We start from the raw sequence: 24,203 nt of genomic DNA, 5'->3' as shown, positions 1-24,203 counted from the left end.
TTTTTAGAATTTTAACTGTATTTTTAGTTGTGTTGATGTTTTTTATGCTCACCTCCTTGTTGACTTTGACCAGGTGGGAAAGGCAGCACAATATATAATGTTTTAAATAAAGCGAGCAACCGGTTGTTTACGAAACGTGCCGCTGAGACTGTTTTCTCTAGTTATGTGTGACTGCATTGTGCGGCTAAGAGGCCATGTTTGGTGGATCACACTCAAGTCCATCGGAGTTCAATAGGTGGTTGGCCACTGTCCTCAGAAATCCCCAAGTGCAGCCTAAAGGAGCATGCTACCTCCCTTCTGAGTGAAGCCTATTGCCAGTATACATGTCCCTCCTCCCCACAGGCCTAATCCCTTTTTAAAGCTACTCAAAACTGGCAGCTGGCCAAATTCCACAAGTTGAGAAAAGGAGGAGAGTTTTAAAAGAAAGGAGACCTGTCCGTCCGTTAAAGAGCTTCTCACAGCAGAATCGGTCCAATCTTGGAATAAAAGAGTCAATCTTTATTATTTGCATTCGCAAAGTGCAGTCAGAGAACAGTGGATTTCAAAAAAAGTACAAAAAGCCAAGCCGAGGCAGGAAGAGGGCAGTTGGCCAGGACATTCAGGCCGCTGCTTTCAACAGAGGTATGTTGTCCACGTCATGGATGCCGTCTTTATCAATGAAACGGGCATTGAAAGAAGGCAAGTTCAGAATGAAGCGCTTCTGGAGCTGTAGCGGGACAGAAGGAAGACGGGGGTGAGTAATTTTGCAATGATGTCCAAGGAGGTGGCTTTGCTTCTCTGATCACCCGATCCTTCTCAGCATTTCTTCTGTATGCTATCAGATATATAGGTAATCGCTCCCCGCCACACACACACACACTTTACACTGGTACAAGGTAATCTTGACTGTGAAATTTTATTTCTGCTTTTAGAGAACTATTGTATAAACATTACTGGGATATATTATGGTAAAAAACCCCTGGGTTTGAAGGAAACAGAATCCCAAGCCTATTGCCTCTGGGCCCTTGTCCTCCACAACAAGGTATTTCTGGCAACTCAAGGGCTGTGCATGAACAGCCAGGCCTCCCCGTGGCAAGCATGGCACATGGGGACATGTGTGTATCTGTGAGGCTCTGGTACGAATAAGGCTCCCAAGCAGGGGCGTGTAAATGTCTGGAGACACAAGAATACATTTGCCACATCAGAGAAAACCTAGGTGCCACAGAAGAACAGTCTTATGCGAAAGATGCAATCATGGTATCATAGGAGAAAATCTAGAGATCTTTGCCCACAGATGGTGTTTTCATGGGAATTTCTCCACAGAAGGGTGTCCAACTGGTAGACATGTCCCCATCTGTTTTCTATTTAAGAACATTATTGGCCTAAAAAGTAAATTAGATACTTTATACTCTCTTATAATTTAGATGTTCTAGTCTACTTTCCAATGCATTTTATGTTTAATATACAGTCATTTTACCATCTACAGACTGGGATCTCTTATTACACAAGGAATTAGGTTCATACCAAATAATTTGCGTGTGGCTTGGAACGACAGTTTGTGGAAAGGCAGCATGGAAAGGGAATAAGTATTTTAAAAGGAGAAGGGGAGACAAAAGATGTTTGGAGGGGGGAAGAAACTTGTGGTTTTCAGATGAGATATAATACGTCCTGTTTGTCAGCTCTGGGGTAGTAACCCTCCTGTGTCACCTCAGCTTCTGCTCCATGGTTAGTCTGTGATTATAAATGAACTCAGAGGAAGAGTCAATAAGAAGCTCTTTGGTTTACCTTCATTGTATTTTGGGATATGCTAATCTGTTTGAAAGAAGAGGAAGGTCTATTACAGGTGGAGGATACCATGGCTCAGCGGTAGATAAAAGGTCCCTGGCTCAATGCCTGCCCTCTTCTATTAGTAGGATCAGCAATGTGAAAGATTCCTACCAGAGGACCTGAAGAGCTGCTGCCAATCTGAGCAGGCAACAGTGACCCTGAGAGGCCAGTGGTGTGACTCAGTGCTTCAAATATTCTTGGGCCAGTTGACGCAAATGTCTTTGGCAGTGAACGCATTCACGTGGTGACCCATGAAGGACCGAGAGCAACGGGGCACAGGGCAAATATATACCACACTTCAACATTAGCTGGAACGATTGATTCAGGGTTCTGACCCAAATCTACAATCCCAGGAAGGGGGGAGGGACATCCTTCCAGTGGGGTAAAGAACATTAAGCTAAGATATTGGAGTGGGGATTAATTATGCACACATATTTTGGATCAGGCTGATTAGTACTTAGTACCTATGCAGAGGTTTCACAGTGCAAAGAGCATCTCTTCTTTTTTCTGTAACCCTTGTACGTGGCTACCTGTTCCATCAAGCCTGTGGTTGAAGCCAGGAAATAAGACCGTGAAGATGCAGGCCTCCCTGCTTGAGATCCCACCTAACTGACACTGGTTAAACAACTGACTCATCAGTAGTCCAAAATTATACAGTTGGCAGTTTTAATAGTGATATTTATTAATGTTAAAACTTAATGATTTAATTTTAAAACCATACTATGTGAATTATTGCACTGTATCGTTACTTTATTTGAAGTTATCTGCCCTGAGTTTATCTGAGAAGGGTGGGGTATAAAAATAAATATTATGACTACCTTCTAAGGAAAATCAGCATTCTTTTCCACATAGTGCGGACTGGGCTGGGATAGAGGAGTTAAAACAGCCTCTTTCCTAGGGAGGAGCTGCTGCTCAGAGGCAGAGCATCTGCTTGGCATGGAGAAGGTTCGGAAGTTTCCCAGTTCAATCCCTGGCGTCTCCAATTAAAAGGAGCAGGTAAGGAGGTTATGTGAAAGATCTCTACCTGAGACCTCAGAGAGCTGCTGCTAGATTAAGGAAGCAGTACTGACTTTGATGGGCTGATGGGCTGATTCAAGATGGCACCTTCAGGTGTATTTCTGAATTTGTGACTGAGGTGATTTTGTACAAAGAAATCCCTGATCACAGTTCATCCTCTACTACTGGTCTAAGCGCTGGATCCCATTGTCATTAACAGAAAGGAGGAGAGATTTTCACAACTTCCTCTGCCAGACCTGTGCTTATCCCCATGCTTCTCCTGTGGATTTTAGGGATATTACCAGGATGCAGCGGGAACTATCTGTTAGCTGATATTGCCAGGATCCTTGCGGTTGATTCAACCTGTGATGGCCTCAAGAGGTTCCCACTTATCAAAGGCAGAAAGGAATACAACAGATGAAGAGAAAATTGCCCACCACGCCCACCTTCTGACATGGTGAAGTTTTACACACATGTTCTACAAGATCTAAGGCCCCATTTATCACCTGGTAGTTCAGTGGCTGTCCACCCTTGGCATAAAGATTTATGAAACTAACGTCAGAGTCAAGTTATAGTGACGGTCATGGCGAGGGGACAATTCAGACCCAATGGTGACTTCTTCCCAAGTGCCTTGGAAAGAAGCGAAGGGCACGGCATGGTGCGCGGTCTGGCAGCACTCAAACAAGTCGGGTGCATGGAATTCACAGTGGCCCCATTTGCAACAGCATCAATCATGATCAAAGACTATGCCACTGATCAGGAAGAGAAGCAGGAGAGAACTTACAAACATAATATGAGGGAAGACCAAGAGGCATGAAAGCAAATTTAAACAGCACAATAGAAGCTTGGGGAGGGGGTGGGATGGAAGAGAGTGGGGGGGGGGGAATGCTCCGGTAGCCAATTTCACATCTGGCTGCTTTGTATTTATTTCTCCTTCTGGCAAGAATCTTTTGGCGGGTGGGGTGGGAGGAAGAGGGTGCAGGAGAGGTGGAAGGGGGACTGGCCTAACAAAGGCGCCTAGTTTCTCCAGCCCAGGAAGGTCACTCACCTCCTCGAGACATTTCTTGAGAATCTCTATGGCCTCTTCACGTGTAATACCTGCAGGGGGGGACGAGAAAGACAGACATTCACAGACCGCTTTAATTAGCAGGGAAGACACTCCCTCCCTCCTACAACTCCTTACGAAGTTCCAACAGCTTTTTGGTTGTGCAAAAAGAGGAAACCGGGATCCCTTCCCAGCTCTGAGAAAACTGATTCCACATGTCTGAAGGATCACCTGTGCCCCAGCTCTCCTGCCCATTGAACCGTTGAAAAAAATCAATTTGTTCCACCGTAACGGGAAGCCCGACGGAATTCTGCCTCCCACAGCCAGGGGCCAGGGCTTTGGAAGAGCCCGGCCACCTCAGCCTCCTCAAGCTTATTACGGCTTTAAATCAGCTCCATCTGTCCCCAGCTGGCCACATATTGCTCTGGGGGGCTGGGTTTACAGTGCCCCATTCCCCGCTGGGAGGTTAGCATTTAACAATGGGATCGGCACGTGTGTGAAGTGTCCCAGCCATTCTCGCGTTAGAAGCAAGGTCTGACCATACTGGGGACAGCAAACTGTGACAATGCACAGAGAGGACGGGTGGGGGTGGGCTTAATTTTGCTCTCTGGTCCTTGGGAGGGGGGGGAAGAATGTGTTGCAGCAGTGAAGAGATGTCTAAGTAGGGCAGAATTGACACAGTCTGCTTCTCTGGGGAGCAGTTGCTTCAACCCATTTCTGAAACAAATATTTGCAGACAGTTTACGATTTGCCCAGAAGGGCTGATTTGCCTAGTTCAGTTCTGGATGCACAACTTAAGATTTAGGTTTAAGCTTTAGAAGTAAGCTGCACCTTAACACTGGGAATTAAGGGAGTTTTGAGAATGGCTGGCATTGGAAGCAGGGTTAGGTGCTTCGGCGTCTGTAGTGGTTGTTTGCGCCTGAAGCAGCCAGTGCCATGGCGGGGGGGGGGGAGGCACGGGTGCCAGTGTGCTGGCCAGTGCTCACACACAGGCGCTGTGCCCATGCCTCCCCTTCCTCCTCGCTTGCTGCTTGCTGCTTTGGGTGCGAATGGCCGCTTCGGATGCTGAAGCACCCAACCCTAATTGGAAGTATTATGACAGTTCGCAGTCAAAACCTGCAAATCCTCCAAGCTGCCTTGGAGTACCCCAGTAGGTGGAAAGACAGCATGCAAATGTTTTAAATAAATAAAACTAAACAAGTTAAATGGCAAGCATTACCGCAGGTCAGCCAAACACTGTTAGATACTTAATGCCACGTCATGTTAACTATCAACCAGTACCCAACCTGGAAATCATAGTGTGCTTTGCTACCAAAATATTCAGTGACTCAGCATTGTTTTGAAAAGCGAGCACAAGGCTGCCAGAATTTTATCAACTGAGCATGAACCGCCAAGTGAAGCTGTACACAGTGAGACCAAATACGAGACCGCAAACGTTTTGTGGCATCTCCGAGCTCATCACAAAACATGTAGGATCAGGGCACTGTGAAAACTTGAGCATCTTTGATTTCTCGTTCCCAAGTAACATTCTAAGCCAGGGGTAGTCCAACTGCGGCCCTCCAGATGTCTATGGACAGGAGCTCATGGGAATTGTAGTTCATGGACATCTGGAGGGCCGCAGTTTGACTACCCCTGTTCTAAGCCTTCTGAAAGCTTTTAAGTGTTGGCAAGAACTCTGACAGGGATCAGGAAGGGCATTGAATTGTCAGGAAGCTCTGCCTGGCACAGCAATCTTCAACATGGTACCATGGCACCCACCAGCAGGTTTTCCAGAACCCATTCGCTTATTTCGCAAAGCATCTCTTCCCTCACACCAATCCCAGCTGCCCTTCAATTTACTGGAGGATAGATCTCAGGAACAGAATTCATAGCAAAATGATGCTCATTATAACAGTGGTAGAATAAATGATCTAGAACCAGCCAAGTTTTGGTAACTTATACTACAGCACTCCATGTGAATCTCAACTGAACAGCACAAAATCCCCCATTTCATTGATACACATGTACTGAAGACATGGCTCAGCCACAAAACACATGTAGTTAGGTATCCCTCAAAGGCCCCCTGGCACCTCCTTGTAGTTGGCATGATTGCCTCAATGGCTGAGCCATTTGTAGCTGTCCTGTACAGTATTCAGGACACGCACACACACACTATGCGCAACAACTTTCTGCATCAAGACCATCTGACTCTTGTATTGCAGTATACATCTTCTAGTTCCAAGGGCTCAGCTTGTGAAGGGTCAACTCCACACATAACCCTCTCTGTCTGCCAAAATCTTGCTTGTTCCTCACATTTAGATTTTACTTATTTCCTTCACACCCTGCTTTTCTCCTCAATTGGGACACAAAATGGTTTACTCCATTCTCTGCTCTTCCAAGTTACCCCCACAGCAGCCCTTGTGAGATCGGTTAGGTTGAGACTGCCAACAGATTCAAGGTCACCCAACGAGCTCCCACGGCAGAGCAGAGATCTGAACCAGGGCTCCCTGATCATCATGTAATGTTTTAACCGCTACACCCCTTGCTCTCTGCATCCATATCTCCATACCTCTATCAATCTACCAGACACCAAGTTCCCTTTTTCTGAAAAAATGTGAGTCATGCTGTTTCATTGAAAAGGGAAGCTCATTTGTGGCTGCTGCCACTGGCATGGTGCTTACTTGGTTTGTAGTAGCGGTCAAGGATGCTGAGCGTCAGGAAGGCCCCATAGCCATGGGCTGCAAAGGGAGCTTTGGCTAAAGAGGCGAGGTAATCCATGTAGTAGAGGGCAGGCCCATCCTGCTCATCGTAGCCTGCCAGGAGGAGGTTGACGTGATAAGGGGTCTGCAAAAAAGAAAGAAGGGAGGGGGACACACATCAGAGCACCAAAAGGGACACATCAGCAGGTAGGAGGTCACGGCATTGTTCTGTGGTGCCTTTTGGGAACACTTAGTCCAAGCCAGAACACAAAGCTGTAGCCCCACAGTATCCGCTTATATACTACATGCATAACACATTTTCCTTAAAGACATTAAACCAACAAGCAACAGCAATATCTGCTGTTACTCATCTTTCTGCAGTCATCAGAATGCTAATTATAAGTTTATGAAGGCTCAGCATCTGCCCTTATTTTTAAAAAATGCACAAAAAAGGAATAAATTAGCCAAGCAGGCTATGGAAAGAGCATCAACATACAAAAATGTCCACACACACACAAAAAGAAAAGAAAACCTGAAGCAACCCCTCTCCCCTTCAAGTTAAATACATCCTAGCATTATCTTCACAATGGATCTTAAACCGTTTGGAATACAAAGAGAAGTACAATAAATCAATATGCCGGTGTACTTGAGGGAAGGAATTCATTAAAACAGGGGTAGTCAACGTGTGGTCCTCCAGATGTTCATGGACTACAATTCCCATGAGCCCCTGCCAGCGTTTGCAGGGGCTCATGGGAATTGTAGTCCATGAACATCTGGAGGGCCACAGGTTGACTACCCCTGCATTAAAATACAGAGGGTAGAATTCTGTCCATAAAGAGTGACATCTCCTCTTTTAAATCATGAACTTATACTGAAAACGTTATGTGGGTAATGTCTGGAAAAGATGGAGAAGCAAGTAGGGATGCCAATTCCAGTTTGGGAAATTCCTGGAGATTTGGTGACCGTCTTCAGGGAGGCTCAATAGGGCTTTACTTCAACACTAATGTTTTCCCCATGAGAACAGCCTGGAGATCAGTTGTAATTCTTAGGAGAACTCCAGGCCCTACCAAGAGACTGGCCATCCCAGAAGCAAGGGGAGCAGGGGAGCTGAATTAAGATTACTGGTGGCCAAAGAGAAGCAATTCAGTCTCCTCTACTATGACCTCACTGCCCTTAAGGCTAATAAACTGAACAAACCCTTCAGAATATTAAGAGCTGCAGAACAGCATGCAAATCAGATTCATCTGCCTGAACTTGTTTTTTTTTAGAGCCGTTATACACGGCCCAGATGTTAAGTTTGTGAACGTGAACATTTCTGCTCATCAGGCTCAGGAACCAAATATGCATCTAGGAGAGCTTTAAATTAAAGTCTGAAGCAGCCTGGTGATATTTTGGTTGATCCTATCGAAAAGAAAATATGTGACTGTTGCTTTTGTAAGCGTCTTGTCCATTATTCTGTAAGCGATACTTACGCCTGAACTGTGTTAATGTTCAAACCACCAATAAACAAAAAATATTAGCAACTCTTAAGTTCTTTAGCCCATTTTCGGACCCAAATGATGTTCCATGGACAATTTCAAACTCATTAATTAAATGAAAATACTAGCAGCCAACAGGGGTGGACATCCATTTATTTACCATCTATTTACTCCCTTTTGTTGTGCTGTTGAGATGATGAAAACAATATCAATTCATAATAGTTACCCCAATGCCTGACCAGATTCACAGGGAAAGAATGACTGGTAGCTGACGATTAAACTGACAGGAACCCTTCCCACCAACTGAGTGAAACTGATCTTGTGACAGAAGAGATTTTTGCTTGAGTAGGGTTTTCTCGATTTTGTATAACAGACAACCTTGCACTACTGTCATTGAGATGGTGCATTTGTTAAGTTCTGGAGCTTTTGCACATCACATAGTGTGACTGATCTGTCTGTGAGGGAGAATGATTGATTTGCTACTTTTGTTAGCAAGAGTGTTGCTGTTTAATTAGAGTGAGGTTTCCCCTTATTTCCTTAAGTTTCAGTGCAAGTGTGACAGTCAGTTTTGTACTCTGACTGCAAGTTAGTTTAATATCACAACCTTGCGCATTGCAACAATTACGTGCATACACGCTGACAAGCTACGCGTTAGACGCTGCAGCGAGCATGCAGTTACAGCAATTTCCACCAAGTGCTCACACCCGTTGTCAGTATAGAGAGCAGGAGATAGGGAACTGCGCCTAAGACCCAAGCAGGGATTCTTGGGATGCCAATGCCAACGCCCCCATTATGCCCCTTTGCAACTCTGCCAGACTTCCTTAGAGTGTAAAACATCTCCTTGGGCCCACTTTGTGAGAGATGTTACAACTGCCTATAAAGGTGGTGCCCTTTATGCTATCTGGCTAAAGTCAGGGAGGAACGATCCTTTTGGTGGAGGGCAGCAGCACTCAAAATTCAAACCCAAATGGAGCTGGGAGTTGGGGGGGGGGGGAGGTTATAGCTTCACTGCATAAATGTCCAGTGAAATGAAAACAAAGAAATATGGACACAAGAACAAGACAGAACCGCAACAAAAAAATCCAAACCAAAGCCAAAACTGGCGCTCCCAGACTAGGATGCCACAAATCCACTGAAGTCCGATTATACCCCACACTCCAGGGGCACATAACAACACTCTGTTATTTCTTTACATTTTGTGAAATTATTTAAGATCTGGAGTGCTTGTTATATCCCTCAAGGGAGGAGCAGCTCTGCACAAGCTGACTCGAGGGTTGTGAAACTCCCCCAGAAAAGAGATAGGCAGAGAGAGCAAAGAAGCGACTCTTGGCAGAGCTCCTGCAGGTTCTCTCCCTCTCAGCTATCCCTCGCTTACCTCTTCTTTACCAGCTAACTGTCTCTTTGGCTAAGAAGTGGCTAAAAATTAAATAAAATAAGCAGTGATGGAAGAAGAACAGAGGAAAGCTTCCAGAGGTTCTACAATTACTTTCAGCTACCTGAGAAACCTTATGAATTCTCGGAATTACATGTTCCTCGGGGGAAGAGAAGCAACCGGGAGGTCAATTTTGAGCAAGGAAATGGACAATGAGGAAAGGGTTAACCCCCCCCCCCGACAATTTTGACAATGTACCTGCCCCAATGGTACACTCCCTACCTGCCCCCAAACACATCCATTCTACTCCATCGTCCAAATCCTCGTACTACACGCTACAGCCACCTACATCCAAGAGAGAAAGAAGAAATATTGGATCCAAGCCCAAACAGCTCAGCTGATGATTACCAGTAAGTTTTAGTAATAATTTAGGGGTTTCCTGGGCAGGCGGAGAACTAGACTGACCAGGAGTCATCATTATAGTCTGGGATGATTTTGTTCCAGTTTCCACAGAACATACTAAACAGAATTCCTTCATCCCGAAGTGCCCTTTAACAGTAAACTTCTACAAAAGATTGGGGGGGGGGGGAGGGAGGAACCCAGAAGAATGTCAGGAGAGCTTCTGAAATTGCAAGTTGCTCCCCAGCTCAATCGATTTAATTAGCTCATGTAACACCCCCTTATTTACGCCTAGGCATCTTGCACATACAGAAACTGGCAAATCGAAGCCGCACTGTAATTGGAGAGTCGGATTCTGTGCCGCAAATGGGGCTCCGCAACACCAACCATTGTCTGACTGCGTGTCAGATGTCAAAGCATACATACATAAATGATGTGCAAGCTAATTAGACCAGGACAGCTGTGTAACAACTTGGCACAGCCGACTGCAGAAGGCATTTCAAGCCCTCTCCTTGATGATGCTGTTCCCCCAATTCCCCATGGCTTTTCAGGAGTGTGCTTTTGCTAGGATGGAACAGCACATCACAAGAAACACAGGGCTGCTGCAGCAAAAAAAAACAGACAGAGCTATTATTATTATTATTATTATTATTATTATTATTATTATTATTATTATTATTATTATTATTATTCCCCGCCTCTCCCTATAGGCTCGAGGCGGGTCACAATAGTCTCAGTATCTTCCCTATGCTAGAAGTAGCTTCCCTATGCTAGAAGAGTATCGCTTACCTTACTTGGTGTTCCAATTTCACCATTTCGGTTAGCAAAACAGAGACAAAGAGATGCACATGGCGGCAGCTCCAGTAAATGCAGCACCGTGTTCTACAGTGTGCATGGTCACACTGCATTTTCAGAAATGCTAACCTGTATTCTGATGTCGCAAACTAACTGCAGTTTGCCTGGAGTAAAAACAACCCTGGTTTATTCCTGGCCTTGCACACTCCCTTGTCTACATCCTGTTTCAGGATCTCCATTTGTGTCATGGTGACAAACCCCAACTTGTGGTGCTCCAGTCCCGATGACAAACTGTTTAGATTGGAAACTTCCAAAACCCAGGGAGGAGGATGACGAAGAGTGCTTGCGCTCGAAAGCTCACACCCCGAATAAATCTTTGTTGGTCTTAAAGGTGCTACTGGACTCTGAGTTTATTGTGCTACTTCAGACCAACACAGCTACCCATTTGAATCTATCCAGGAAGGAGGATGCCACTAGAATGCCCAAGAATGCTTCAAGAAAATAAACTAATGTGCCTAAGCTCCTTGGGCACAGAAAGACTTTGGCATGATTCACTGCTCTGGCTTGTTAGTGATCTGCTGGGGAGGACACATTGGTCCGTGATCCACGTCTCACGCACAATTATTCCCACCTTTACAACAATACTGTGAGATAGACTAGACTGAGAAGATACCAGTGAGCTTCAGTGCTGAGCAGGAATCTAAACTCTCCCCACAGCAGTGCCTCAACAAGATTTCTAGATTCTGATGGCTACATATTGGCACCTTCTTTCGGTATATTTTGGAAGTATAATTGAAGGACAGCTGCTTAAGTGTGAGGTAGACAAGCATCTTATTTTGTTTTTTTAGCAATACCATCTTGGTGCTATGCTAGCAACTGGGAGAAAAGATGATCTTTTGCTTCTTCCCTTGAATTAAAATAACTGCGAGGATTAGGAAGAGCGTGAAATCCTTCAGAATTTACAGCTGAAGGGAACAGTGGTGACAACCACGCCACACACACAACCAGCAAGGGGAGGCTGGGGGAGGCAGCGTGACATCTGGCGGAAGCCAAAGTCACAGGGAAGGAGGGGAGGAGGTGAAGTGGGCAAGAGGAAGGCATCCTACCAGGCGTGGACAGCAGGAGAGGAATTCACAGGCTCCCTTTGGACACAGGCCAGGTAGTGTCACCTATAATTGAATGTATCTTAAGGAGCTGCATTTTACTGATGGGAAGAAGAGCATGTGTGTGTGTGTGTATGTGTGTGTGTGAGGGGGGGGGGGTAGATACAGGATGCTGCAGTGCCATACACAAATACAGAGGTCTTTAAGCTATTAGCAGGTGAATCCAAGATAGAGGTTCACAAGAGAATCCAGCTACCCCAGGGCACTGTCCAAACTATAGTATTCACACATGCAGCCGAGCTGGGACTTGGGCATGGATTTTTCAAACCAGGCACAAAGTAGATCCACTCACCCACTCAAGTTGTCATTCTGCAACTGGCTGCTAAGTGAGGGAAGCCCAGAAGGCATTATGAGGTGATACAGGATGCAAGTTCCCTCTGTGGAGGCCCAACTCACACTAACAAGCTCTTCAAAGTGCCCAATGTGTATATGTGACCTCAGCTAACGTGGGACTTCTACCGGGAGAGAGCTGGGCTCACAGCCCAGTCACTCACTGGCTAGCTCACGTGTTTTGCTATTCAATGCACAAAAATATGGGTTCCTGAGTTGCTGTAAAGCCAAGAAAGACCTAGCTGCAGATTGCCCAAGGTGAGATAGGTTTATAAGAGTGATAGTCAGTTCATCAGGACTTTGAGAGAATGCCTGCAGCTTTTAGCACCGTTCCCAATGTGGAATCTACCCTGTTTTTCAGGTAAGTGGATTGGGATATTGTGCAGTGGACTCGTGAATGGTAGTTGAATCCCACTTAGTGTAGGGAGATCCCCCTATAGCAGGGGTAGTCAAATTGTGGCCCTCCAGATGTCTATGGACTACAATTCCCATGAGCCCCTGCCAGCATAGGGAGAGGCTATAACCATCTTGCCTCTTGCAATACTGGAGAGTAGGAAAGCTTGCACAGCATTTTGTGTCATGACAAGACTGACTTGCAAGCCCTTTCCCATCACCCCAGACACCTAAGGGTGAGCTAAGGTTCACCAGGGCCAACCCTGCTTCACTTTCAAGTTCTGACAAAATCAGGCAAGTCAGGGCTATTCAGGCTGCTATGCATACTTTCTGCATGGGTCCCATAGATTCCTGTCTTTCAATGACCCAGGATGGTTGAGGAAGCTCTCACTTCCCACAGGAAGTATGCTGGAGAAAGGTCTCATCAATGCGTCACGGACCTGTGGTCAGGATCAAGCCCTCTAAAATGTCTCCCCCCCCCCGCTATCTCAGCCTCCTTCCTCCGCTTTCTTGTTGGCTAACAGACCCTGGGGGAACATTTTATGACAAACAGGGCAGAGAGTTCAACTCTTTCATGAGCAGAAGCACCATAACCAATAAGTATGTGGGCTTCCCCCACTTAGCAGCCAGTTTCACGAAACCCTGGTTGAAAAAGACTTAGGATGAAAATTTTCAAATGTTAAAGATGTGCTAGCAGAAGAACTAGCTGAAGCTGTCTGCCCATGAGGCTGGGAGTTCAATCCCAGCAGCCGGCTCAAGGTTGACTCAGCCTTCCATCCTTCCGAGGTCGGTAAAATGAGTACCCAGCTTGCTGAAGGATAAATGGTAATGACTGGGGAAGGCACTGGCAAACCACCCCATATTGAGTCTGCCATGAAAACGCTAGAGGGCGTCACCCCAAGGGTCAGACATGACTCGGTGCTTGCACAGGGAATACCTTTATCTTTACCTTTTAGCTGAAGAACTATTTTCTTTAGTCACTCTTGAACTAATTACCCATTGACTTAACTAGGTGACCCCAAATTCTTCAAAGAGGGAGAAATATACTCCTCCAATATACCACATAGACAATTCCGTAAGCTTCTGAAAACAAAATTCAAACAATTTTTTCAAGCCTTCCTTTATAGGGAGCAGGTACCAACCTCCTAGAATAAGTTACTAAAGCTGTTCCCAGCATCACTCGTTTTCTCTTATCCCCGTTTCATTACAGAACTGTAGCCCCCCCCCAATGTAATTAGAATGGCTTCCAAATTTAATGACTTCAAAGGCAACATGGCACAGATGCCTTATTATACCCAGCCGTTAACACAATATTCTGTTTCCCTGCCAATTTCACTTGCTAATCAAAAACAGCACCGAAACCCAATATGAATATTAAAAGACTCAAGGTGCTACGTCAGGCCACCACAAAGTTTGTCAGAGTGAGTCACATTGCAGTAGCAGAAGAGCAGAAGGGATGGACTCTCCATTGGATATAATGGAGAGATGGGGCACCCTCTTTGGGAGCCCCTACAAGTGGACCTCTTGGACCAAGCATGTTGAAATGTATAGGGGAATCAAGGAGGAGCTTCCTGGGGCTACCCTGAAAGTTTGGAGGCTGTAACTTAACCCCCCACCGGGAAAGGCAGATAAGCTGACATTCCCAATATAGTCAATGGTGCCATTAACAAGCTGAATTGGTACGCAAGCCTCTTGGAGATGCCACAGCTTAGGAGATCCTGAACAGTAAAGAAGCTGAGGAGAAGAAATCTCTGTCGCTGTAAGCAACTGGTCGTTCCTCAGTTGCCAAGAAAGCTTGGTGCTGGGGGAGGTAATCCCCCATAAAAGAAAGGAGGAACAAACAGATCAACAGAAAAGTACATGTAGAAATTAAGGTAGGGACTATGACGCTCAATGGAACAAACTCTACGACATCTAGCTGCCTTAAGACCTAAAACTGGGCTACAAGTGAGAAGCCTCTCCCCCTTCAGGAACCACACAAGACTGACGACCCTGCCAGCCTATAGGGAGAAGCTTCTCCCAAAGGATCCCACCTACAGACCACTGGAGAACAGCACTGGCAGTATTCTACCCAACTGCTCAGCTATAACGGCACCGGAAGCGCAAGTAAGCAGTTGGCATTTATTTCCCCAGCTTCAAGGAAATGGAACTAATTTTTTAAGAATAAAAACAAATTAAATTTCTAACTGCTAGGCTGCTACAAGCTAGGCTCAGCCCAGTCTCTGAAGCCACACAAGCTTCTAGTTCTTAAAGAGGAAAAAACAAAAGGGGAGATTCTCAGGACAATTAATTCCATATGAGAGAGAGACAGACAGACAGAGACAGAGAGAGATAAGAAGAGAAGAAGAAGAGTTGGTTCTTATATGCCGCTTTTCCCTACCCGAAGGAGGCTCAAAGCGGCTTACAGTCGCCTTCCCATTCCTCTCCCCACAACAGACACCCTGTGGGGTGGGTGAGGCTGAGAGAGCCCTGATATCACTGCTCGGTCAGAACAGTTTTATCAGTGCCATGAATGTAACAGTTGAATGTAACAGAAGAACTACTCAGTGACTCCCCCCCAAAGTCAAGTGTATACTTGTACACCTGTTATGTGTGTGTTCAATGTAACTTACAAACAGGGCTACAATGGTAAACCACTAATAATGTCTCCACATCAACTGCTGGTGTTACCTGGGACAACCCGCATTATGTGAAATTGCCCGAAAATATGAAGCCATGGAAGAAAAACTAAGAAATTTCGGGTGGGGGGGACAAATATGCAATACTTTATCAAACCTTACTTTTTCTGCTCCTTTAACTTAAAATATACAATTTAAAACATTATACATAGTGGCATTCAGAAGATTTATGGAACTACAAAATAACTTATTTTTGGCAAGCAAAACTGTGACTGTACCCAGTAATGAGGAGCTTGTGCCAAACTGCGGCAGCCTATGCTACTTCAGAACAATCATCCTAGGTCTGACATCCAAGAGGCAGGAAAAGATAAAGTTGAAAACTGAAAACACAGACCTCATTGTAAGGAAAATGTGTCATTTGCAGAACCAGTCACATAGAACCTTCATAGGACCATTATACATGGTATATTTTGGACAAAAGCAGTTATATTTATATAAAGTATACACAAGAATTAACAGAACTAATGCTGGACACTAATAATATGTTTTAGAATATACAGTGACTGAAACCTTGTCTTAAAGAATTTAACTCATTCCCAAAATATAAAATATTGTGTAGGAACTGTGTACCCACATTTCTACTCTTTTCATTGGGAACTTTAACCCCCCCCCATGAACTCCCCTCCTACATGTGCCCCCCCAGTTTTTTATTTTTCCCCAGAATTTCACATCTTCGTTTTCAAGCAACTAAGCATAGATACCACAGAATTATAAGCTACAAGAGAAGCAAAGAGCTAAAAATATGAAGCATTGCAAACTGTGTAATTGCAAAAGTACAGGGTTCATACAGATTCACAGATAAGCAAACTCAAGCCAGACAAAGCGGCAAAGGGCATAAGTACAGAATGGCTGACTTAAATCGGACTGCGACTCTCTGCTAAATTTAGGTGGAACTCGCTATTCAAACACCATCAGCACTAAAACGAACCCTGTTTGGTGGATGAAATTTTAATGCCATGGCTCAAATACACACCCATCCTTCCCATCCACAAAACTGAGCATTCCCAGTTGAAGACCATGATTTGGATAGGTCTTCATTTAATGACCTGCGTGCAAGTCCATATGGCAACTTTCCACATGTCCAATCTGATATTTTGGAGCAGGAATGGCCCAACTCGTTGACAACCCCACAGGTGGGAACTTGTTCAAGAAAGAAATCATGGGTTGCAGCCAACAAACTGGCTAACAAAAAAGAATTGTGGCAGACGTGGGTCTCTTCTATCACCCTTCACAGTGTCTTCTTATGCATGGAAAGTTGCCTAGAGCAGTGGTCCCCAACCTTTTTATCACCGGGGACCACTCAACGCTTGACAATTTTACTGAGGCCCGGTGGGGGGGGGGTTAGTTTACTCCTCTACTCTCAACCACTGCCCTAACGCTCTCTGATCACTATGGTAATGTTTAAACATGCCTTCAAAATAAGATACAGACACGCCACAACAATGAACATAAGGAACATTTTATTTTCATGGAAATTTTAACTCATGACAATGACAAATCAATGGGAACCCTGAGCTTGTTTCTCTGCATCTGGGAGTGATGGGAGACAATGACACCCGAAGTGTGTTGTAAAGGGCCAGGGGGGGGGGAGAGAAGGCGTCCGGGGCCCACCTCCAATTAGTTAAAGGACCACATGTGGTCCGCAGCCCACAGGTTGGGGATCGCTAGCCTAGAGTACTGGGACACATTTGAATGGAGGGATGGGGACTGCAGTCGGGGGAGAATCAGGAAAAACTGTCCTCTTCTATTTGCAGGGCTCTGCTAGTAGTCGACTGACCCTGTACTAGCTTTTCCACTGCCAAATATTTAATCAAAGGAGGGGGGAAAATTAAAACATTTTCTTTCACAGAAATGCAATCTTCTGAACATACAATACATCACGTCTCATCTCCACACACGAGGAGAAGCATTTGCCTCAGGTTCAAATCCCTTCTTTGCCACAGAAGCTTTGGGACAGCCACACATTCTCAGCATAATCTGCCTCACAGGGTTATTGTGAGATAAAAAATGGAGAAAAGAACAATGTAAGACACTTTGGATCCTCCTGGGGAGAAATGCAGGGTAAAAATGAAATAAAAACCATGGTACATGGCAGTATAACATCTGTACTGAACCCATGTGACAGCTTTGTGTATCAGTAAAGCAGAGGTGGGCTTTGAATGGGGTCTTCCCCATCCATCAGCTGAAGCCTGAAAAGTTTCCTAGCAAGCATGCCATTTCAGACGACAGGTGTACTAAATGGTGTGGGAGCAATTCAGGATTTGAGAATTTCTCACATCCTTTTGCTGAGGGAATGCTGTACAAATGACTCCATTTCAAGATGAAGTAACCCGGATATCTGACTGCTTTTGGATGTCACGTGCAACTATGACGGCCATTTTGGTACTGCTAGGAGTGAGGCAACCAGGCAAATTTCCCTAGACAAAAGTTTGAAGTAGAGCTCTCAGTCCTTTTAGAAAGAGGTAATTTAAAAAAATACAAATCACTGCTGCTTATACTGAAGTGAGGAAGAGATGGTGCAATATCATGAGTCTAATGGAATAATGTATAAATGTACTTACATGGAATAAAGTATAAATATACTTCTGATTTTCCGGAAACACTGCTGGAGTGTTAAATGTGCATGCACATGAAAGCTCACATCTTGAATAAGCCTTTGTTGGTCTGAAAGGTGTCACTAGACTAAAACTTTTGTTGTGCTACTTCAGACCAACACGGCTATCTGCTTGAATGGACTGTGTCTGTTTTGGAAAGAGCGGCTGCGTCTGCTTCAGCCCAGCCTGGGATAAGTCAGCTGGGCCATGAAAAATGAACTTGGAAATTGCTGTGTGCGCCCCACAGGACCATTTAACACAGGGAGTTCCAGTCTCAGCAGGCACCTCACAGGAGAATGCAAAAGCTGCGGAGGAACGAGAACGCAACATCTTCACACGTACTGCCCCCCCCCCACACCCCCAGAGAGAGAGAGATTTGGAAAAGAGGAGGGGGAAAGCTTCATACCTGAGAAAATTCACAAGAGCTCTCTGCATCAGAAATTCACACATCCCATTAATTTCAATCAGCACGGGAGAGGCTCCCATGCGGTTTTATTACTCAAAACCTCACCTGGATATTCTTTCAGACCAAGTGGGACTCTGGGCCCAAATGTCAACAATTCCTTAGGCAAGGTTTGAAAATTTTAAATTCACATCTCATCTAACCAGGTGAATGAGCGGAAGAGCTCATTCACCTGGTTAGATGAGATGTGAATTTAAAATTTTCACTTATCGCTGGGCTGTACTAATTCCAAGCCCAAATCTGAATCAGACTAGCCAGCATTGAAAGACCACCAGAATTTGACTTGTGTAACTTGCTCTACATTGGCCTGCCCTTGTCTCTGAACCGGAAATTGCAGCTGGTACAGAATGCAGCTGCTAGGGTCTTCACAGGAACATCTGGGAGGGCCTGTGCTGAGGCAGCTGCACTGGTTGCCAGTTGTGGCCCAGATAAGGTTCAAGGTTTTGGTTCTGACCTTTAAGGCCCTTTGCAGTATGGCAGTGGTCCCCAACCCACGCGCTGCGGCCCGGTGACGGGCTGCGTAGGCTATGGTGCCGCCCCCCCTGCAGTAAAAAACTTCCCAGGTCACAAGCTTGCAACCCGGGAAGCTTCTTACTGCGGGAGGAGGGAATCAGGGCCGCTCCCGCGCATGCGCGGCCAAAATAGCGCATGCGCGATTCGGCCACGCATGTGCGCATGTGCGGCCCGGCCATGCATGCGCAATGCGCGGATGCACAGCATGCGCGGGGGCAGTTGCCCTGCCGGTCTCCAGCCTCAAAAAGGTTGGGGACCACTGCAGTACGGGACTGTCTAATGGACTGTCTGTCACCCTATGCCCCTTGCAGAGTTGTATGCTCTATGGGCACTAACTTGTTGGTGGTACCCAGTCCCCAGGAAGTTCGTTTGGCCTCAACCAGGGCAAGGGCCTTTTTGGTCCTGGCTCCAATCTGGTAGAATGAGCTCCCGGAAGAACTGAGGGCCCTACAGGAGCTTCCTGCATTCTGCAGGGCCTGGTCTACAGTTGAGGTCAGAGCACGGAAGATTAGACGGACCCTTCCAGGTTAGACTGCCGCCAGGCCAGACCATCGCCTGGTGGTGGACTGCCAGCACTCGTAGATAACCCCCATGGGGCACAGTGGGTGAGCTAGTTGATTTGGGAGTGGGAGGATAGGTTTTTGCTGCCGGGAAACATAATTTTAATGGGGGGGGGGAATCAATGATATTATGTATTTTATAAGGGGTTTTTATTGCTATGTTACCTGCCATGAGACAGCTTTGCTGAAAGCAGCGGGTAATAAATAATAATATATATAATAATAATAAATATAATATAATAATAATATCGGGTATGTGAGGGCCAGTGTAAGTCTAACACAGGGGTGGCTAAACTGTGGCCCACTAGATGTCCCTAGACTACAATAACCATGCTATCCGGGGCTCATGGTAAATATAGTCCATGTACATCTGGTGAGCCACAGTTTAGCTACCCCTGGTCTAGGATCTGAGAGACCCAGACTGAAATCCCCACTTGGCCATGGAAAACACTGGATATCCCTGGGCCAGCCCCCCCCCCCCCCCGATTTAATCTTTCTGATAAGGATGTTGTGAGGATAAAAATGGAGGAGAATGCTGTCAGTCATTTTCAATCCCCCACTGCAAAGATTCAAAAGCCAGAGAGGCAGCTGGATAAAGTTTCCAGTCACTGGGGAATTGGGTCTTCAGTATCCCACCCCTCTCCTTGTTCGCCCCTCCTGGCACTGAACTTCAAAGCCATGGGTACAGCTTTGCCTGGAGATAAAAGATTATAGTCCATTGTGTGGTTCCTCAGGTAAGAGTCTCTTTCTGTGGCATTTCCTAATCAAAACACAAGAATTAAATCCTTCTAGCTTACATGTCAAAGAATTGAGGCTTTTGAACTCTGGTGCTGGAGAAGACTCCTGCAAGTCCCTTGGACTGCAAGGCGAACAAACCGGTCAGTCCTAGAGGAGATCAGCCCTGACTGCTCCTTAGAAGGCCAGATCCTGAAGATGAAACTCAAATACTTTGGCCACCTCATGAGAAGGAAGGACTCCCTGGAGAAGAGCCTAATGCTGGGAGCGATTGAGGCCAAAGAAGAAGGGGACGACAGAGAATGAGGTGGCTGGATGGAGTCACTGAAGCAGTCAGTGCGAACATAAATGAACTCCGGGGAATGGTAGAGGACTGGAAGGCCTGGAGGATCATTGTCCATGGGGTCGCGATGGGTCGAACACAACTTCGCAACTAACAACAACAACAAAGCTCACATTCAAAAAAGAAGTTTTACTATGTAGCTTCCCATTCCTCCTGCCAAGTAGTGCCCTTGTCAAAGAGCAAGGGTGAGAACAAAGAGGAAGCACTGTCAAGTTGATAGAACATGAAAACGTGGTTCATTTCAATTTATGCTTTAAGGAAGCAGGGGCCCTTGCATTTTGGGCCAGACACCCAAGGCAGATAGAGAGGGACAGAGCTCCTACTCAAAAAACCAGGAATGTTCCACTGGACAGTGAAATCCCTACAGTGAGGACATGGTCCTCTGCTGTTGTAGTTGTAGTAACCTCCAGTCCATGGCAGACCACACCTTTTTACCATCAAAGTGAGCTAGGTTTCTTTTCCACGTCATGCTCACGCTTCTCTCCATTTTCATGAAGAATTAGGGGGGAAAGGCTACAACAGGTTTTGAGAAATGCTTGGAACCTCAGCTTATTCTAGCTTACAAAGGAAGTTCCAATTCTGTAACTTTTTTTTTAAGTTGAGTTTGCTGGCCTTTTCCCTCTATATGTTGCCCTGAGCAACTGGATAAGCTATTTATAGATTTATAAACAGCAAATGAAATGGAGTCATGCTCCTCTGCAAATGCAAACTCACAGCACATGACATAACTGCAGCGCACAGCAGCGCTATGAACAGAGCAATGGTGGTTTGATCGCTGTGTAACCACAAGGCACGTGCTTCTAGCAGAACTTGCCACCATTCCAAATCAGAGCTCTGAACTGTTACTCTCAAGTAGTTTTTTCCAGTCTCCATAACCAATCTGGTTCTTGCTGTACTCATACCTTGCAACTGGAATCCTGAAATTCTGTTTTTTGTTTTAAAAGTTATTTGGTTGGACTCAAGAGGAAGATCTGAGGCCAGCTGCATCTTAAAAGAACTACAAGATTTCCAGGATACAACAATTTGAGAATCAAAGTTTCCTTCTATACGATGAAAATCCATCCCGTCCAAGCAGGGAGAAATCTTGAAAAGATTTATCTGTGTATATCTTGTTTGTCTTGCCGGATCTTGCTATTCTACCGCACTCACATTTCCAAGACTTCACCATGACAGCTTAAACTCATCTGAGCAGGGGAAATGGCAGGTGCCATCCTGTAAATGAGCAAAATCAATAACTGCCCATGCATGCGCCTTCTGTTCTGGCTCTCACCTGTGGAATGACCTACCTGGGAAGGTAGGCATGAATTATTAGGCATTGTGGTTTATACTAGGGATGGGCATGAACCAGTTCACAACCCTAAATCTGTCACAGGCTTGGCTGGTCTATGCCCCCCTAAACTGAGTTCAGAGGAGGCACCTCCCACAATCATTTCCTAGACCTTTTGTCCACTTTGGTTCTGGCCATTTAAGCCTAGCTGCTGAGTAGGGTGGGTTGCCCATCAGGTGTTAGGTTTAAATCTCCGACAGCCATTTAAATTCTCCATTTCATTCCATCCCCTCCAAGCAGGGAGAAGCAAAACAGACCACTGAAACGGCTGCCAGCCATCTTAACAGTGGACAGGCATACCTACTGGGAGTGGGAGGGAGTTAAATGTTGGTTCATTTGGGGGCTTTTGGTTCCTCTGGTTCATGCTCACCCCTAGTTTATACTACTATAAATAATGTAAATATATTGCAGACCAACATGGCTACCGATCTAAAACTATGAGCAAAAGTGTGTTATGGAGATTCTAGGCATTAATGACCTCCAAAATGTCCTATTCTTAATAACTTTACTCAGGTTTTACAAAATACAAGCTGAGGCTTTCTTGATTCAGTCAATCCATCTCATGTTGGGTCTTCTTTTCCTGGTATCTTCAACTTTTCCTAGCATTATTGTATTTTCTAGTGAGTCTTGTTTCTTATGTGTCCATCCAATGTATGATAAGTCTCAGTTTAGCCATTTTAGCTCCTAGGAAGAGTTTGATCTAAACCCCAGTTTTTAGACTTTTTGCCAGTCCATGGTACTTGCAAAATTCCCTTCCCACACCATATTTCAAATGAATCAACTTTCCCTGTCAGCTATCTTTGTTGCCCAACTTTCACACATACATAGTAATGGGGAATACTATTGCACACATTTTCTTGTTCTCAGTCACAAGTGACACCCTTACACTCAAGGGTCTTTTCTACTTCCTTCAGGGCTGCACTTCCCAGTCTCAATCTCCTTCTGATTTCTTGGTTGCAGTCCCCCTTTTAGTTGATGAGCAAAATAAAACAACATTTTAAAATCTACCCCTTTCTACTGTAGCCTAAGGCCCTTGGAAAACTCTCTCCTGGAAGTCACAGGACCCTCACAAATAGCATAGATAGCCCAAATGTGTATGAAGTGTGTATGTGTGTGTGTGTGGGGGGGGGGGGGATTGCATTGTCTGGTGGGAAGGAAGGATCAGGAAAAAAATCCCTCCACAGAAGTGCCATGACATTAACAGACTTGGATCCAACCCATTAATTCTTCATAAACATCAAGACAGGGGAGAAAAATTTCTACTCCCTACAGTAGCAATTGATTAAGTTTCCAAGTATTGAAACAAGTATGTGCCTCTTTTAAGAGAAATCATGTTGCTGGCATTTACAGCCCTCCTCCTCATCAGCTAAGCCGTGTTTTATGGAATCCTTCTCTTTCATGCACAGAAAGACATCACTCTGGCCATCTGATTTCCAAGCCTTGAGGGCAAGTGGTTAAGAGGCCATTATGTAACAGTCTTGTGATTCAAATCATATGCTTGGGTCAGCAGCAACATGGGCGCTACCCTAATCACCACAACCAGAGTCAGTAATGCCACTGGACAGAATGGACTTCCATTCAGGGCCCCACCCCCAACAGAGATGTAAAATCTCCAAAAGTTTTGAAGCCATGGGGAAACACTAATACAGTTTTTTTGGGGGTGTGCGTGTTGAAATATGTGCAATACTAACTGCTAGCAAACCTAACATTTTAATATTAACCTGCCATGCTTATGGAACTTATGTTTTCTGCAAGTAAAAGTATAAATATATCCAATACTCCAAAAAACTAAAAAATATTACACCCTATGCTCCTTTAACCTTAGCACAAGCATCTCCATCTACGAGTCCGGAAAAAAGATGACATAAGAAACCCATTTTGCAGCAAACAAAAAGTGTATTATTGGACAGAAACAAGAAACTGAGTCATATAGTCACAACAGGACTACCAACATATTTTCAAACCAAGATAAATGATGATGACGAAAAGTAATTTTGGCAACAATTTACTACAATGCATTTGATACTGTTCATATTTAAACATCCTAAAAAAATATGCCCTATGTCTATATTCCTTATCTAATGTTATTGCTTATAAAATGTTCATGTAACACATTCTGAGTAGAAATTCATCTTTAAATGCATTTCATGTATGCCAAGAAAATATTTCATAGGAACTCGTCCGTCCGTCCCCCCTTGCAAAATTTCCCCCTTTTTTCTACTGATTTTTTTTTTTTTGGAGGGGGAGGCCCGGATTCATCTCTTTAGGCCAGGAGTAGTCAAACTGCAGCCCTCCAGATGTCCATGGACTACAATTCCCATGAGTAAATGCAGGCAGGGGCTCATGGGAATTGTAGTCCATGGACATCTGGAGGGCTGCAGTTTGACTACCCTTGCTTTAGGCAGTCTACAGAAAGGCCTTAAGCGGTCAGCGATTAGATTCTGGTCTTCAGGCCCTTATGGTCATCTGCATTTGCCACTTCACTGTTTAATCATGAGGCTTATCATTGGCATGCAGTACAATTTGGTATATGTG

At 45.1% G+C, this 24,203-nt stretch overlaps 1 protein-coding gene across 1 annotated transcript in view; it reads right to left on the bottom strand.

Moving 5' to 3' along the window:
- Positions 1-477: 477 nt before the first annotated feature.
- PSMB2 (proteasome 20S subunit beta 2) overlaps positions 478-24,203 on the bottom strand; it is a 33,073-nt gene continuing 9,347 nt past the window's right edge. Inside the window, exons 4-6 of the mRNA XM_077337569.1 lie at positions 6,508-6,670; positions 3,851-3,900; positions 478-706 (exon numbers count right to left, since the gene is read on the bottom strand). Coding sequence (XP_077193684.1) covers positions 599-706; positions 3,851-3,900; positions 6,508-6,670 — 321 coding nt within the window. The 3' untranslated portion in view covers positions 478-598. The remainder of the gene's footprint in view (positions 707-3,850; positions 3,901-6,507; positions 6,671-24,203) is intronic.

This window comes from Paroedura picta, chromosome 5 (assembly GCF_049243985.1).
Source record: "Paroedura picta isolate Pp20150507F chromosome 5, Ppicta_v3.0, whole genome shotgun sequence".
Classification (NCBI taxonomy): Eukaryota; Metazoa; Chordata; class Lepidosauria; order Squamata; family Gekkonidae; genus Paroedura; species Paroedura picta.
This window is presented reverse-complemented; position numbering and strand designations above follow the sequence as displayed.